General features: G+C 38.0%; 3 protein-coding genes across 5 annotated transcripts; 1 reads left to right on the top strand and 2 right to left on the bottom strand.

Annotated features, from left to right (window-relative positions):
* Positions 1 to 445: 445 nt before the first annotated feature.
* nkap (NFKB activating protein) lies at positions 446 to 3,584 on the bottom strand. The gene is made up of 8 exons (XM_084132699.1): positions 2,927 to 3,584; positions 2,752 to 2,832; positions 2,354 to 2,418; positions 2,135 to 2,233; positions 2,010 to 2,049; positions 1,733 to 1,921; positions 1,488 to 1,637; positions 446 to 900 (listed from the first exon to the last, which is right to left on the bottom strand). Exons 1-8 carry the CDS (start codon positions 3,241 to 3,243, stop codon positions 726 to 728), a joined length of 1,116 nt encoding a protein of 371 aa, XP_083988825.1. The 5' UTR covers positions 3,244 to 3,584; the 3' UTR covers positions 446 to 725.
* Positions 3,585 to 4,522: 938 nt separating this feature from the next.
* On the top strand, positions 4,523 to 8,629 carry zbtb33 (zinc finger and BTB domain containing 33). The gene is given in 5 exon segments (XM_084132695.1): positions 4,523 to 4,553; positions 4,556 to 4,586; positions 4,588 to 4,626; positions 4,628 to 4,710; positions 5,405 to 8,629. Coding segments are annotated over 5 exon segments (2,073 nt in total). The 5' UTR covers positions 4,523 to 4,537; the 3' UTR covers positions 7,309 to 8,629.
* On the bottom strand, positions 8,625 to 16,310 carry tmem255a (transmembrane protein 255A). 3 transcript variants are annotated; one of them, XM_084132697.1, is made up of 10 exons: positions 16,015 to 16,310; positions 15,346 to 15,488; positions 14,721 to 14,783; positions 13,155 to 13,244; positions 12,991 to 13,056; positions 12,794 to 12,882; positions 12,521 to 12,592; positions 11,923 to 12,085; positions 10,896 to 11,036; positions 8,625 to 10,383 (listed from the first exon to the last, which is right to left on the bottom strand). In XM_084132697.1, the coding sequence occupies exons 1-10, from the start codon at positions 16,067 to 16,069 to the stop codon at positions 10,240 to 10,242; spliced, it is 1,026 nt and encodes a 341-aa protein (XP_083988823.1). In that variant the 5' UTR covers positions 16,070 to 16,310; the 3' UTR covers positions 8,625 to 10,239. The 3 variants fall into 3 exon arrangements, with proteins under 3 accessions (XP_083988823.1, XP_083988822.1, XP_083988824.1); XM_084132696.1 differs by having other exon boundaries at positions 12,521 to 12,882; XM_084132698.1 differs by lacking the exon at positions 12,521 to 12,592.
* Between the last annotated feature and the right edge of the window lie 620 nt (positions 16,311 to 16,930).

Here is a 16,930-nt window from a genome sequence, read left to right as displayed (position 1 = left end):
AAGTAGTACATACAACAATGCAACAACAATAATAGAACGATGCATTGACATTTACTTTTTACTTTTGATACTTAAGTACTTTTAAAAACAAGTAACTGTACTTTTACTTAAGTAAAAATCGGTCTTTACAACTTTTACTTGTAACGGAGTAATATTTGACCAGGAGTATCTGTACTTTTACTCAAGTACGGAAGTTGTGTACTTTGTCCACCTCTGATAGTATATACTTCCTATGTTGCCATGTAAAATGTTTATATGGGTGGTTAATAATACTCTAAATGCACTACATATACTCAAATTAAATTCTTAAGAAAATGAATAGTGTCAAAGTACAGATCTTATAAACAAAGACTATAGTTTACCTAACCTCACAAGGTTAACACAGGATTTATTACTAAAAAAAGTAAATTCTCATAGTTAATGAAAGTTCCAGCATGACAGTGGATCACATGACCATTCTGTTTATTTAGATGCAAAAAAACACATCACATTAAGGGCAGTGGGTAATCATTTGAGTTCTACTGGTCACAATTTATTCCTTGCTTGTAATTCAAAATAATTTTACACAACAATATTAGTTCTCAAGCCTCTCCACTGTGTATTACACAGGAGGATGTCCAAGCAGAGAAAAAATTATCTCTATTAAAAAATATGTCTTAATCACTTTTTAGTTTAAAAAGAAAAATAAGGACAAACAAACTGAAAATATAATTCTGCAGGACAGTCTACTTCTCATCTTTGCCTTTAGTTTTTCTGTAAACCATTTCTCTGAAGCTTGAAAGGATTTTGCTCTCCCTCTTTCTCCTTTCCTCTTGGTTAAAGGATGCAAGCGCTCTCTTCTCATCAGCACTATAGATCTGGTTTTCCTTTCTCAGACGCACAGCCTCCATACGCCGATGTCTGAGGGAATAGTAGCATATAAAAATGTCATCTTTTCATCTTGTCACCTATTATAAAAGTGTCATCTTTTTAAAGGTATAAACTACCATTCAAAAGTTTGGGGTCGGTAATTAAGTTAAGTTTTATTACATTTATTTGATACAAATACAGTTAAAACAGAATACCTGTTTTCTATTGTAATATATTTTAAAATGTACTTTATTCCTGTAAAGGCAAAGCTGAATTTTCAGCATCATTACTCCAGTCTTCAGTGTCACATGATGCTTCAGAAATCATTCGAATATGATGATTTGGTGCTCAAGCAACAATCCTTATTATTTTCAATGTTGAAAACGGTTGCGCTGCTTCATTTTTTTTTTTTTTTTTTGTGGAAACTATGATACATTTTGTCAGGATTTCTTTTAAATAGAAAGCTCAAAAGAGCAGAATTCGTTTGAAATAGAAATCTTTGTAACATTATACATGCATGTACACTTTTGATCAATTGAATGATTCCTTGCTAAATTAAAGTATTCATTTCTTTCAAAAAACTGACCCCAAACTATTGAACGATAACGTATGTACGTAAATGTATAAAAGCTTCATACCTGCTTCCACTCATGACAAAGCCAGATTTTTCAAACTCCGCAATCTCATCACTAGTCAAGCCGATTTCACCTCTTCTCGGAATACGTTTTCCTGCTTTGACAAACTCTGCCATGGCAGCACCTTCACCTGGTAGCAAAGCGTGGCCAAAACTATGGAAAAAATTATACATTCAGGATCAAACATGATATAAAAGCAGCGACTGTTATAATTAAGCAACAAAGTGAAGGAGGAATCAAATTCTTACTCTAAAGGTTTATCATCTTGGGACAGGTGAGTGAGAGGAGCTTCAGGTCCAACAACATTTTCTCCAACACCAGTCTTCTCGACCCATGAGATTTCATTGACATCCTCTTCTTCTTCCTCTGAATGTTCACTGCTAGAGCTACTGGACTCCTTGTGATTCTTCTTCGCCTTCTTCTTCTTTGACTTCTTCCTGTGAGGACAAAATCATGCAACTGTATAAAATGATTCAAGCCTTGCTGATTCAGTACACTTACTACAAACGAAAACACGATTCTTACTTTTTACTTTTCTTCTTTTTTTTCTTCTTTTTCATCTCTTCTGCAAAACAAGCAAAAAAACATTTCATATAATCTTACATATCATAAGAATAACACGTTTTAGAAGAAAAATGTATGCCCCGAACCTTCCGAATCACTTTCTGACTCGCTGTCCTCTGAGTGCTTTCTGTTTTTCCTCTTCTTTGATTTCTTCTTCTTCTTCTTTTTCTTTTTCTTCTTTTCCTCTGTGGGCATGAAATCAGTCATTTAGATTATTTATTCAAAAACTTCCAGGTCACGTTCAGTTAACATGCTATAATGCAAAAACGCATTGTGCGCCACTGAGATTTTAAATAATCATTTACCCTCTGAACTTGAATCAGAGCTGCTGTTCTTCACGTCCTCTTCTACAGGAGTGTGTTCGTCTGAGCTATTACAAGAGATCAGATGAAAAGGTTGAAGCACAAGGAGTATATGACGAATATTACTGTGAATACACTATTTTAAGGTTTTAACTAAATTCTTGCTATTGTGAAAAGGTATTAAATAAATGATGACAGCTTAGTGACAATGAAGTGCAGATGTGGCTAGCATGAGTGTCAAAATAAAGGCGCATCTTTAAAATGTATCTAATTTTTTTTGTGTTGCATTGATTCATCATATTGTCATTTGATTGATTGACACCTATAATGCTTAATGACACGGATATTAAAACAGTATAGACAGTGAGTAATGACATATGTGGTATTCAATATGTACTCACTCAGGTTCTCTGACCCTTGGAGAATATCCCCAGACCTCAGGACATCCCAGTTCACCAATTCTCTCGCGTTCCTGCAGACGCCTTGATAGAGAAAACAGAAGGAGAATAAATGCCACTGCCTTTGTATGTTACTACAAACAATTTCTTGCACAAGTGTAGAGAACATGTATCTAACCTTGCGATGAAGGCGTCTTGTCTCTGTCGTTGGGCATCATCTCTCTTATCATAATAATCGGATCTTGATCCAGCACCGTGTTCTCTGTCTCTCTGATCTGACCAATTTATCCGATCTCTTTCCCTTGACCTCGAGCGACTGCGAGAACCGCCAAATCGAAACCGGTTTCTGTTCCTGTCTTTATCGATGTATCGCGATTTGTGGTCGTCTTCATGGTCGTTTCTGTGGTTCTTCAGCCCTCGGTTCTCCGGGGAGCGGCTGTCTCGGCGTCTCTTCGGGCTCACGGGGCCTGAATACTTTACGTCCAGCTCGGGCATTACTATAATCTGTCTTATTAACTTTAACGTGTTAATTTAAGTTTTACTTTCTTATATAATGTTAGGTCAAAACGTCGTGGTAATTACATTTTGTTGTAATGTCGCAGTTCACCAAGAACTAGCAAAGCTATTCTAGCTAACGTAGATCCGCGAACTGCGATTTCAAGTTCTTAGTTTAACTACCGACGCAATTTTTTTTTACATTTATTTCAATTATGGTTGTGTTGAGACTCACCACGAAACCTGTAAACAACTTAAACGCGGGCCATGGGACCAAAATAGCGTCGTTGCTTGTGTTTACGTTTCCGTTACGCTAAATTCTTCTACCATGAAGAATTGTGAGAAGACACACGCAATATCGCCCCCTGGAGACCTGGAAGGTGCGCATCTAGACAAAATGGCACTCCAATCTGTTCCCCTTTTAATGACTGGGAAATGCATGTTGATTTAATAATTTGTCCTTACAAGTATGATGACTATGACAGATATATCTGGTTTACCTTATAGTGTATTTGGCAGGATGGAAGCTTTGCTACATGTGAAAAAATATTTATTTCGTGAAAAAATTAACAGACCTGTGTGTTCTCCATATTTTTATTCAAAATTGCATTTATTTATTTTTTTATTTTATTTTTTAAGCACCTGACAGCAGTGTCTGAACGTTTATCTATGCTTTATTAATCTGTTCACTGAGAATTTTAGTTTGAATACAATTATTTTAATATAAGAACAAGGTTTTTGAAACCAACACAAAACTGCTGCTAGATAGAATAAGCATTTTTGTGATTTGGACTTTTGACTCAAAAGCTGATAGTTACTGAGAGATATACGCCTGGTGCAAACGTACCCTCTCTGAGATTGTTAATACTGTAATAAAACGTTTACACACTATATAAGCCTATTGTAGGCTATACTTTATTGTCAGTATTATTAAAATAATAGTATTAATATAATAATAATAATAATATGATTATTTTATATAGTACCTTTCTACAGACTCAAAACCGAAAATATAAACATACTTAGTTATTTTATTTACAAAATGAGACTAGTAAAAAATTATTGTATAACACTAACCTGAAAAATTATATAGAAACCTTTTCAAATACGGGGGAAAAAAACTGAAACAACAATATAAAACCCCTAAAGCTTTTCAAATGGAGTTTTCCCTATTTTGCATTTATTGCATCATGTATTTGTTCTCCCAGTGCATTTGTATATTTGTACGTGTGTAAATACAAGTAAAGTTTAAGAAAGATATTTTTGCCTTGTCTGATTAACATTCTTCACGCGTATGTTGTGGCAGACTGTCGCGCGCGACTCCTGTCGGCTGGTGGAGACGATAGCGCGAGACTCGTTCATCTCACACAAGGAACTCGAGCTCCGTTGTGTTGTCCACGGCAACCGACTCTGTCATTATTGTTTCTCAGCAAAGGGAATCGTGGATTTTAACTGGTCGCTTTGCAGGTATATGATTTTGAGAATTGAATCCCGAGATTGTGGTAGATTAAAACTTTAATTCATCTTATTTTAGTTACATACGCGTTGTTCTGCATCATATAGAAAGATAGGCCGCGCGCTGCCGCCAAACCAGGAAGGGGTTGCATTGAGCCATTTGTTTTTGTTTTCACACTGACCGCTGCCCACCGGTGTCCTACCAGTTCTGAGTGCTATCATCAAAAAGCTGTGGGCTCACAGGAACAATATTTTGTTTAATCACGTCAAACTAGTCAAAAGCATTAGTTTCATATTTCTTTTCAAGCCGCATGTCTTTATGCTTGTCTTTTGTTGCTGTACAATTAGCCAGCTAACGTTAGCGTGCCTTCGATTCTCGTGCTTTTGCAGCTTCCATATTATGCTGCCGTGAATTTAGAAACAAAATATAGTTTTATCGAACTTTTAAAGTATGTTTATAACGACATAACAATATGAGAAAAAAATAATATATGAAAATATGATTTATTTTCCATTGCCAGACATCTGAAATGTGTCTAAGAGTATATCTCTTGCATCCTTGACAGCACTATGTAGAATGCTTTGCATAGTTCATGTAATTACATTTTAAGATGTTTTATAATAGATTTAATTTGTTATTAATACTAATCTTTTCAAAATGTTAAATTAAAGTACATCAAATTGTATTATACCCTTTTCCTCACAGGCATGTCGAAACTAAAGCTAATATCTGCAGCGGACACTCAGTATCCAGCATCACTGTTGAAGTCCATCAATGATGAGCGACACAGTGGTTTATTCTGTGACATCACCATAATCGTGCAAGACCGCAAGTTCAAGGCACACAAATGTGTGCTGTCTGCCTCGAGTGCCTATTTCCGCCAACTTCTCTCCGTTGCTGGAACAGTTGTAGAGCTGAACTTCATCAAGGCAGACATGTTCGATGTGATTTTGAACTACATGTACACTTCAAAAATCTACAGGGTTCGATCTGACAGACTTGAGGATCTCATCAGCGCTGGTAAAATTTTAGGCGTGACGTTCATAGCCAATTTAGGAACGCCTCTCGCACAAGTCAAGGGATTACCCGGCCTGTCTAAAGAAAGTGACAACAACTGTGTCAATTCCTCTGAGAAAAATGAGACTGGAGCCGAGAATATGCCAATTATTACTGAGACTTTCTCACTGTCTGCTGAAGAGTTCAACATGGCAGCTGGTAATGCAGAAAAGGAAATGGACTCGGACGATGATGTTCTTTTTGTCTCAAAAACAGAGGCCCCGCAAGCTCAAAAGTCCAAGATATCCGATGTTAATGACACCGAAGGAGGACCAGAGGCTAAAAAACAAAAAGCCACAAACGAGGAAGGAATTGCCTCTAAAGATTCAACAGCCCAAGTTGGTAATGACAAGCTTCCTTCTGAAAAAAACACATCTCTTCAAAATAACCTTGAGCCCCAACCAGATGTCGTCCTCCTCTCCAACCCAGAAACCAGTAGCAGCATTCTCACTTCACCAGTAAAAACGAGCTCACACAGTGAGCCCACAACCCCATCTTGCGTGAACAGCCTCTCTTCAGACGCTCATAGCACCTCGCTACCTCTAGACAACAACGAAATACTTGGTGTCCAAAAGAAAAAGGTCCTTCTAGAGCTATCGCCCGATCATCCCGGAAAAATCAGACTGTCGGATGTAAGGCCGACGTACAGCACCAATAATGGACCAAAACCTGCAATAAACATGGTCCCAGTAGTGTCGGCGAAAAAGACGATAACGTTAGACAAAGCCTCGGAAATCGATTCGCTATCGCCGGGTTGTAAAGTATATGCCAACATTGGTGAAAACACCTACGACATCGTTCCAGTAAAAGAGGATGCCGGGGAGGGGGTGGCTCCCGGTAGGAAATCGCAAATGCCACACGATTCTCCCGACATGACCAATAACTCGCCTCAAAGAAAGAAAAAATCAAAGCTGGATCAGGAGGATCACTATGAACTTATCATGGATGGAAAGACCTTTTATGTGTGCATTGTGTGCAAGCGTCCCTATGTGTGCCTGACGAGCCTCAGGCGGCACTTTAACACTCACTCGTGGGAGCGAAAGTATCCGTGCCATTACTGCAGCAAGGTTTTTGCCCTGGCCGAGTACAGAACCAAACATGAAATCACGCACACAGGCGAAAGACGATACCAGTGTTTACTGTGCAGTGAAATGTTTCTCAATTATCAGATTTTGTCCACCCACTGCAAGCAAATGCACAACCAAGATCCTTCGGGAAGGAAAGAGAAAGATGACTCTTGCAACAACTTGTATCGTCTGTTGCCTTGTAAAACGTTGCAGTTCAAACCATATTCCTTTGTGTCCGAGGAGTCGGGGGGGATTCCGGTGATCAATGAAGATGGGATTGTCCAACATGTAAACCCTGACAAAGAGCACTTTACCAACCAGCCACTTCCATCTAGCCAAAGCAAAGCACTGAGCTGGGATGACATCTTTGTAGAATCCGAAGCACAAAACAGACCAATGGCTCACGTTCGACCAGGACCACGGCCCGTCGACCAAATAAATGCCGAAACGAACGAATTTGAGTTTGTTATACCAGAGACGTACTGAGCATGCTTGTTCACTCCTCTGGCTTAGGTGCCTTGTTCATTTGTTCGTGTTTAAGTTTGAGGTGCAGGTGATCTTGGTTCTCTGGAAGCTCAACTCCAGTATCCATCAACTGAAAGTTGTTTCAAGGTGCTTTAATGTATATTTAGAATCATTTGTTATTTAGCACTGGATCACAGTTCAGTTTCACAGTCCATTATTGAATCGTAATAATTCTTCGTCAGGTAATATGACAAAGTAGATGATACAAATTTTATGTACAGCTACATTAGATCTGTGTAGAGCTGACCTGTTCCCTTTTATGTTCTGGACAGTACAACCATGTAGGATATAATTAGTAGGGTTCAAGTACAGACTGTTGCCATTTATTACAGTTATTATTTTCTTACAGTTATGTAACTTTAATGTGTAAATTCTTTTTGTGTTTCATAAATCATAATTCCAAAATCAAATGTAACAGTGAAATCATCATCACACTAAATTATTCGGTAACACTTTATTTTAAGGTGATGTAGTTACATGTTGCTACATGTACTTACTATAGTAATAACAGTATTTATGCATAATTACAAGTAACTAACCCTAAACCAAGCCCTAACCCTATTATTACTCAGTACTTATTTGAGTAAGTACAATTTAGTACAATGTAACTTAGTCACCTTTAAATAAAGTGTATCCAATTATTCCTTTCATTTTCAGTTTCATTTGAAAGAGACGCTAACATTGTTTGAGTTTTCTTGTCGGCTTCTTATTGTAGTTTTTATATAATTGTTTGGTATTAGATAGATCAGTGTTAATGGCAGGTTCTGGTCCTGCAGTGAGAAATGGTTTGAATGTTTGTATTTATAGTTTTTGTTGATTATCAACAGTTTTTAAGAAGGATGGAGTAAATATATGAAATGTTTATGTCATCTGATCTGTCCATTAATTATGTTTTGAGGTTGTTTATTTATATTACATTATGAACATTGGGACCTGACTAGAGAAGTCTAGAGAAACAAGATACTGAAGTGACCAGGGTATAAAGGGTAATGTTGGTAATACAAAGGACCTCTCTTTTTCAGTTGAATATTTTGTATATACATATATATCATTTTTACAATTATTTTTTCAGCATAGTTTTATAATTATTTAGCTTTGTGGGCTGTGTGAAGAATCTGTGAATACAAAGAGATTCCTTCAGTCAGAACTAGTGCTCTAACACCATAATCATGTATTGTACAGAATAGTACTAAAGGCCTTCATTTTAACAGTTTCTTCTCTTTTGTAAACTATTTATTATTAGGTCTTAGTGTGATAGAATGAAATAAAACTTTGAAGAACATACACATGTATTTCTTTTATTTATAAGAGCATCGTGAAATTGATTAGTATTTTCCAGTATGATAACCACCAGTCACTGATATAAGCATTCCTGCCATTCTGTTATCAGAGTGGATCTTGTCGATGATCACAAAGCTAGTTCATGATTATTATGTGCAGGTTCCACATTATGCGGGATAAAATGGATTCAATGGTCAAATGCCGGTGGACATATTTGGAAATGCATGTGTGATAAGAAGCAAAAAAACAACAACAATCTATTCCAGCTGAGCTATCAGTCTTTCATTTTAAGTTTTTAACATCAAAGGTAAACAATGCTTTCATGTAACATGAACAATTGAGGCAAAGATCTTACTTTATAGCATGTGGCTGTAGAATAATCACCAGTTGCACTTAAACATCAACCAGTCATAAAATAGTTGAGTTTGTCATAATATCTCTACTCACTTTAGTAAAGGACAAAGTTATTGATATAAATCAAGCACATCAAGTACAATGTATTGAATTGACACTCACAGTGAACACAAACGGATAAAAAGGAGAACGGAGAACACTATAAGTCTTACGACTCAATTACGAGAAGGCGGTTCGATTGTTCGGTTTATGTACAACAAGTACAGCATTGCACACACACACACACACACACACACTGATATATTTGCAATGTGGAGAGACTTTTTGTAGTTTAGATCCATGTACATTTATACAATGGTTACTCCTTTTTTACATTCGGTAAGTCCTGTCATTTCTAGACAGAAACGACGGCAGCACAAAAGTGGCAGATAGGTACAGATTTCGAAAGTCCTCCTATTCTTGTAAGAGCTTATTAAAGGATATTTTTGTGATGAAAGATTATTTGAATTTGTGACATGATTGTGTACTTGACATAATGCAATAGAAACACCACATATTACAGGTTAGATCTTTGATCCTAATGAAGCACTCGGGACAAAAAATAAGATTCAGCCTAAAAATATGTTCTATACAATCTAGCTGCCTGAAACAGTTACAAAGTAATTACGTAGAACTGTGTGCATACAGTAAATTCTGAAGACAATAAAGTGCAAATCAATTGCAAGATAAGATACGAGACTCATCCTCGTGCTGAGGGAGCAGAGGCGAGGCAAAACACTTTGGGCCACTTCGAAAGGGAGAAGTTCACATTATGGACTTACTCAGAGGAATCACATGTAGGAGACCCACAGAGGTTACTTTTAAGAGGAAGAGGCTGCAAACCAGGTGAAGCTGTACCGGAAGTGGACACACATTTTAAGGCTTATCTGTGAACAGTCTTGATCTCATAGTCAGGCTAGTTGTTATAGTCCTCCTGGATTGAGGCTATATAACATGAATATTTTACACATCAGGTTTGTTGACTTGAGCGAATCTTGTAGGGGTTTAATGTTGCATATTACATTTGCTGTTTTGGTGATGAATGCCTGTGGTTAATGCTGTAGTCTCTCTATACTTAACCTGCCGCACAGGTGAGCCTCTTCTGCAAAGGTTGTTCATTCAGAACAATGATTGTTCAATGAGGTGGTACACTAATATCCAAAAATACCCAATGCCAGTTCTCTCTTGGCAGAAAAATGTCTTCCTCAGACTGGTCCCTTAGGGGCTGTATGGCGGGGGCTTCTCATCAGGTGGGTAATAAGGAGGAGAATAACGAGGTGGGATCATATTTGGCCATATGTGACTGGCTCCAGACTGGGAATCATCAGACAGACCTGAAGAGTCAGGAAACAAGCTGGCACCCTGTAAAGACACATTAGCAGATGACATGTTCTTAGCATACACACTCAAAACATATAAAAGTAAAACCTATAAGGCCCTCAGTCAACTGTAAAAAACGATCCAGCCTCTTCAGAAAATTTGGACTAAACTGCTCAATTCATATGAATTAGTTTTACAATCTCTTTATGAACTTTTTGAAGTGTCAAACTGGTAGTTGCGTAGCTGTCAACGGAGGGAGAAAGCTCTCAGATTTCATCAAAAACATCTATGTGTTCCGAAGATGAACAAAAGTCTTGCAGGTTTGGAACGACATGAGGGTGAATTTTTGAAAAAAACCTTTAATAAATATTATATACATTGTTTATTTGCATAAAATTATTTAAAAATGTACAAATAATTAATTGCACTAAGGTCACTAAGTGAACTTGATAACTGACAGGTATAATAAATAAAATTATATAGCCTACATATATGTGTGCCCACTAAAGCATGAAACACAGTGTGGGCTGACAGCTCAAAGTGAATGCAATTACCTGAAGGTCATAGGCAGTGTATGGAGGTAAGCAGGGGGCAGTGTTGTAAAAAGAGTTGTTGGAGGTGGTGGGGCCAGGAGTCTCTCGGGGTGGAGGAATAGGGAGAGGTTCTGGCTCACAGGAATCTGGTGCTGCTGGCATCTTCAATAAACAGAGCCTCAATGAATGTCACAGGTTCTCAGAAATCATACAAAATGCTATACTATATGGACAAAAGTATTGGGACACCTGACCATTACACCTACAAGGACTTTAATGACATTGCATTTTAAATATATTGACATTAATATGGAGTTGATCCCCCTTTGCAGCTATTACAGCTTTCACTCTACTGGGAAGGCTTTCCACAAGATTTTCGAGTGTTTTTGTAAGAAACGTTTGCCAATTCATCCAGTAGAGCATTTGTGAGGTAAGGTACTGATGTTAGATGAGAAGGCCTAGCTCGCAATCTCCGTTCCAGTTCATCCCAAAGGTGTTGGATGGGGTTAAGGTCAGGGCTCTGTGCGGGCCAGTCAAGTTATTTTACACCAAACTCCAACCACGTCTTTATGGACTTTGCTTTATGCACTGGGGCACAGTCATGCTGGGGTAGACAAGAGCCTTCCCACAAAGCTGGAAGCATTGTGCAAAAAGTCTTGGTATGCTGAAGCAATAAGATTTCCCTTCAGTGGAAGTAAGCAGCCTAGCCAAACCCCTGAAAACAGCCAATATCTCTCCTCCACCAATCTTTACAGTTGGCATAATGCAGTCAGGAAGATAGCCTTCTCCTGGCACCCACCAAACTCTCTCATCAAACTGCCAAACGGAGAAGCGTGATCAGTCACTCCACAGAACATGTCTCCACTGCTCTAGAGTCCAGTGGTGGCGTGCTTTACACCACTCCATCTGACGCTTGGCATTGTACTTGGTGATGCGAGGCTTGCATGCAGCCGCTCAGCCACGGAAACCCATAATAATTAAAATTTGTGTTCCAATACTTTTGACAATATAGTGTATATAAGTTGTTTGCACTGCATTTCAATCTCACCATATCCTTGAAGCCCCCCAGCACTGCGGCAGTGATGATGCCCAGAAACAGAGCAATGATGTTGAGGATAGTAGCAGACCACAGCAGGTGGTAAAGGTGCACAACATCCTGGCAGCTCTGCACCTCTGTGTACTCATGGTACCCTCCTCGCAGTTCCACTCGACTGAGATGGTGAGGAGAAGAAACGTATTATAACAAGACATTCATGAAATAAATAAGACACATACTGGTGAGAGGCAGAGCAACAAAAGAGGTAAAGCATGACAGAACAGTGACTCATGCAAAAGAATAGAACAAAACTATCTGCATACCAGTGCACATCACTCTTAAGAAGAGCATGAAATGGATAAATATATCCAATCTTCTTATTTAATCTCACTGTAATCAAAGACTCTTTACATGTAAACCTAAAGTATTGCTGTCTCTCCTCACCTGTGAAACAGGAACCAGAGAACACTGAATCTTAGTTCCTTTCATTTCATCAGTGAAGTAACTGTACATAAAGTACAGCGACTGTATGCAGCCACACTTAGTACTTTAACAACAACAAATAATGGGCTGTCAATGTCATTGAGGGGCTAAAAGTGGAAAGACCTACTTCCAAATCATGGAGGATTTCCTAAATTTTTTCAAAACATCTTTATTCTGAAGTCCCATAAGAGGATGCTCTCTGAAACATAAATAAACACAAATGTTCTTTCGAACAGAGCTGAATTTCAGGGATAGAAGCACACACCATACAAGCAAATATAAACCAGAACTTAACCAAGGTAAAACAAAGCATAGTAGTTGTTTTTTAATAAATCCGCTTGTTTGGAGAAAATATTCTAGGAGGGATGTATCCAAATGGGACTCGCTCACACACACATACTTGCCACAGTTGTAAAGGTCGCAGCAGTAGCAGGTGTTGCTCTTCACACGCAGGTTACAGGAGACCCGAGATGCAGTTTGACAGTGGACCTGCAAGACAGATGTGTTTTCTAAATGGGATCCTACTATACTAGTACATAACCCTCATTCAGATGCTTGAAAGTTGGTGAAAGCACTTCTCTCAGGTTGGCGACTCACATCCAAATCAAACGCAGTCCCACTGGAGTAATATTCACATCGGCCAGCATATACAGGTCTGAGGTCCTTTGAAACAACAACATCAGTATGCCATGACAGAGCTTTCACTGCAATGTTTATCTGAAGAAATGCATTTTACAATAAAATGGTGTGGAAGCACTTACTATATGTCTTGCAGCAAAAACGCCATCCACTATAGCACAACAGAAGGCTGCCACCACACCGAAGCTGATGAAGACAATGGAGGCCACCAGCTGTAAGCAGAACATCAATGTCAACCCATTCACCTGCTGTAGTAGCTCAATACACGTGCATTCACACCTGGGCACTACTATCTACGATTTTCTTATACTGTAGATACATATTGAAGTGGTTTGTCTAAGATCTTGTAGATGCGTATATTATGGGACAAGGAGAGGGTCTGCTTGGATTTTTCTGCTTAACTTCACTGATTTATCTGCCTTTTTATAACCAGACATTTAGATACCAGTCACACAATTCTGCCTGTAATCTAGAGCACTTTGCAGAGGCGAGGATTTGTATAATACAGGACAACTTAACACATTTATTTGCCCATATCTGATCAATAAATAATGCCATTTTGAGTGTTATTCTTGATATAATCTAATATAAATCAATCCATCTTAAAATAATGAATTCTCTCCTAGAAATAAATTTTATAGAAATTAAAACTTTTGTTTCAAATAAATGCGGTTCTTTTGAACTTTCTATTAATCAAATAATCCTGAGAAAATTGTATCACTATTTAAACAAAAATATTGAGCAGCACAATTGTTTTCAACATTGATAATAATAAGAAATGTTTCTTGAGCATCAAATAGGGATATTAGAATGATTTCTGAAGGATCATGCGACTTTGAAGACTGAAAATTCAGCTTTGCCATCACAAGAATAGATTACATTTTAAAGTTTTCTGAAATAGAAAACAGTTATTTTAAATTGTAATAATGTTGCACAATTGTACTTTATTTTTGATCAAATAAATTCAGCTTTGGTGAGCATGAGACTTGGTCACAAGAGATTATTTATATTGGAATTATACAATTTATGTTATCATTGTAACAATATGAGTGAAAAGTTGAATAAAAAATGATCATACATCTCATAATGTCTTAGTATTTGGTTTGTCTCCCTTTTGCTTTAATGAACTCCAAAAGCCTGGGTAAAACCTGATGATCATGTTTTCCAGCATGATTTGAAAATGATCTAAAGAGCATCTTGTGCTTTAAAGGAAACAAGAACATCTGACCGTCTGTAGAAAATGATTTGACATGCTCAATTCTACAAATCTGCTTATTTGATTAGAGACCTAGAAATAGTACAGAAACACCACGTTCAAAAACTAAAGATTGTTTATTTTCAGCAGTAATTATTCCTGTGTGTCTATGACCTGGCCAGCCATGCCATCGTCATGCATTCTTTATTTGGGTTGTGGCACCTCCTATTCCCTCTGCACTGCAATGGCTTCTGAACATTCCTGCCTGGACATCCATCCCGCTCCCCTTACACTAAGCTATTTCTGGGTGCATCTCACCACAAGGCCTGCAACATGCCCTGCTATTCGAGCTCAAAACCATGAGCCCTTTCTGCCATTATGACATGACTAAAAACAAGCTGTTTGTGTGGGCATTTGGTTGAAAATGTCAATTGGATGATGGAATGCACAAGCACAGAATCCAATATAAGCAGTGTAATGAAAAACTCCTTACCATCTGCCTCTTATTCTCTATCAAATGGGCACCAATGATTCCCAGAAAGGACCCGAAGCCGAGCTGAAAATATCACAGGGTGAAACTCTGTCACGATGCAAGTCTATGTAAAATATTAACCTATTTCAATGTTTTAAAGGTAGATGACCTCACTCAATTACGCTCCCACATACAATCTCCCATTGCCACAAAGCCTTTTGTCTTTCTCCAAGCAGTAGTTAATTTTATGGTGTGTTCAATTGCCAAGTTAAGAGCTATATATGCAATCTGGCCACATTACTTGCATATAGTATTTCAAAACAGTCAGTCCCTGTGGAATACCAGGAAAACACCTGTTACATGTACAAAACATTCTGTAGTATTATTTAAGCTTGCATGTTTCTCCAAGAGTGTAGAACATAATGACACTTGCTGTTGAATAATAAATTGATGAGTTCACTCAGTTCGACCTTACAGTAATGAGGTAATGGCCAACAGTCACCATAATGGTGGGCCAAGTGGAAAATAATTAAACATGAGGCCTTTTCCTCCCCACAGTGCTTTACATCACAAACCCATTTATAGACCAATAGGATGGTTTGCAGTCTGTTCAGAACACGGCTATGAACATTAGCAAAATACTTACAATGACTCCTGGATAGTAACCACCAACAGTGATGTTTTGTGTCCTGGTGGTAGCGGCCAGACCAAAGACCAGGATGAGTATGGAGACAATTAGGAGCATCACTGTTACTATGATGGACTTTTTTTTCCTCCTCTTAAATGATCCTGAAAAAGACAATGGAGTTGGAAGATGCTACAGCACAACACGCCCTTCCCTTAGGCAACATTTTGTTACTCATTGTCTTATTTTAGGCACGTTTGTTTTGGGGTAATGCAAAGCAAAGAAATCAGTGTATATGACCTCTTGTATGTCTATAGTATCTACAGCAGCAAAGGCACCCAGAAACCCAGATAAATGTAGGTACTATGTGAAGTAATATGAGGGTTTTCTATCACTAAACAAAATACATTTTAACTAGGTCGTATGCAAATAATATTCCACATATGTTTGTGTATTTTCATTAACATTATCAATAAATGTTCTATCGACATTCTTTGAGGACATCCGAGACACGTACGCTTATGAATGTAGGTTACGGGACGCTTTCTCTGTGGTGCAAGCCTGTTCTAATAATTACTAGTATGAATAAACGTAGCTAATCAAATTTAACCGAAAATACAAGCATGGATTGTGCTTCGTGAGAGCATAATGGTCTGTAGACGCAGTGAATGCCATTGACCTTGTACTTACCCATCGCATCAGAGATAGGTATACCGCTGCCTTGCGCATTCAGCCCCGCTGGCATTGTAACGTCAGGATCTGCAGCATTAGCTGCAGTAATTACTTCAAGTCAAAAACAAGAACGTAGCCAATGAGACAATGATGCCTTCCCTCTGAGTTAATGACTGGAAACTATTTTCTTGCCGTGGCATTCTCTGACACCATGCGTCGCTTTTCTTGCCGCTCTTCTCTCATCAGCATCTAGGTCTGTTGTTCTTGAATCTACTGCCCTCATCCCTTCAGCAGAACGCCGCACGGAGCACAGCACTGCGCATGCGCAAGGCAGAACCCCTCGCTGTTTGAGTAGGGCAGGAGCAGTAGTGATTGGGAGTGCAACTCATGTTGATTCGGTTCTTTCGAACAATCCGTTTCAGATAACTGGTTCAAAAATAGTTTCAGAGGTTCTTTACGCCATGTCGTGGTCACTGGCATTCATAACACCCTTTTAAGTTTCCAGTGAAGTCAGGCATGAATTTCTGTTTGTAATAATTTCATGTTTCTTATCAATTTATTGCAGCCTCGATTCACCTAATAAAAACTCACAAAGTCTTTTAGAACGTAAATATAATTTGCACTCACAATAAACAATACTATCAATGTACATATATCTTGGGAATGTTTGAATAAAATGCTATTTACCAATAATAATACAAATATTTTGTATAGCCTAATAAAACTGTCAAAAAAGAAAGAAAGAAGATATTTCAGCCTTATCAGAAAATCTCATGGTTCACTTTTAAATGCTCTTATATCTCACTCATAGGCGATTCATAAACACTTCGATACCTCGAGATTCAGATCCTATTCAGATCCTAATGTAGGCTACATGAACAAGTTGCTGTTGTGTAGAGGAAATCGCTACATAATTCTACATATATTTATCTTC

Source organism: Abramis brama (genome assembly GCF_963993115.1).
Source record: "Abramis brama genome assembly, chromosome: 13".
NCBI classification, from domain to species: domain Eukaryota; kingdom Metazoa; phylum Chordata; class Actinopteri; order Cypriniformes; family Leuciscidae; genus Abramis; species Abramis brama.
This window is presented reverse-complemented; position numbering and strand designations above follow the sequence as displayed.

Coding starts and splice junctions, on each gene's coding strand:
- nkap (XM_084132699.1), bottom strand. CDS start 3,243: ATGCCCGAGCTGGACGTAAAGTATTCAGGCCCCGTGAGCCCGAAGAGA. Junction 2,419..2,751: donor CCAAGGGTCAGAGAACCTGA/GTGAGTACATAT, acceptor CTCTTGTAATAG/CTCAGACGAACACACTCCTG. Junction 1,922..2,009: donor AAAAAGAAGAAAAGTAAAAA/GTAAGAATCGTG, acceptor TTGTCCTCACAG/GAAGAAGTCAAAGAAGAAGA.
- tmem255a (XM_084132696.1), bottom strand. CDS start 16,069: ATGCCAGCGGGGCTGAATGCGCAAGGCAGCGGTATACCTATCTCTGAT. Junction 14,784..15,345: donor GTTACTATCCAGGAGTCATT/GTAAGTATTTTG, acceptor TGATATTTTCAG/CTCGGCTTCGGGTCCTTTCT. Junction 10,384..10,895: donor ACACTGCCTATGACCTTCAG/GTAATTGCATTC, acceptor GTGTCTTTACAG/GGTGCCAGCTTGTTTCCTGA.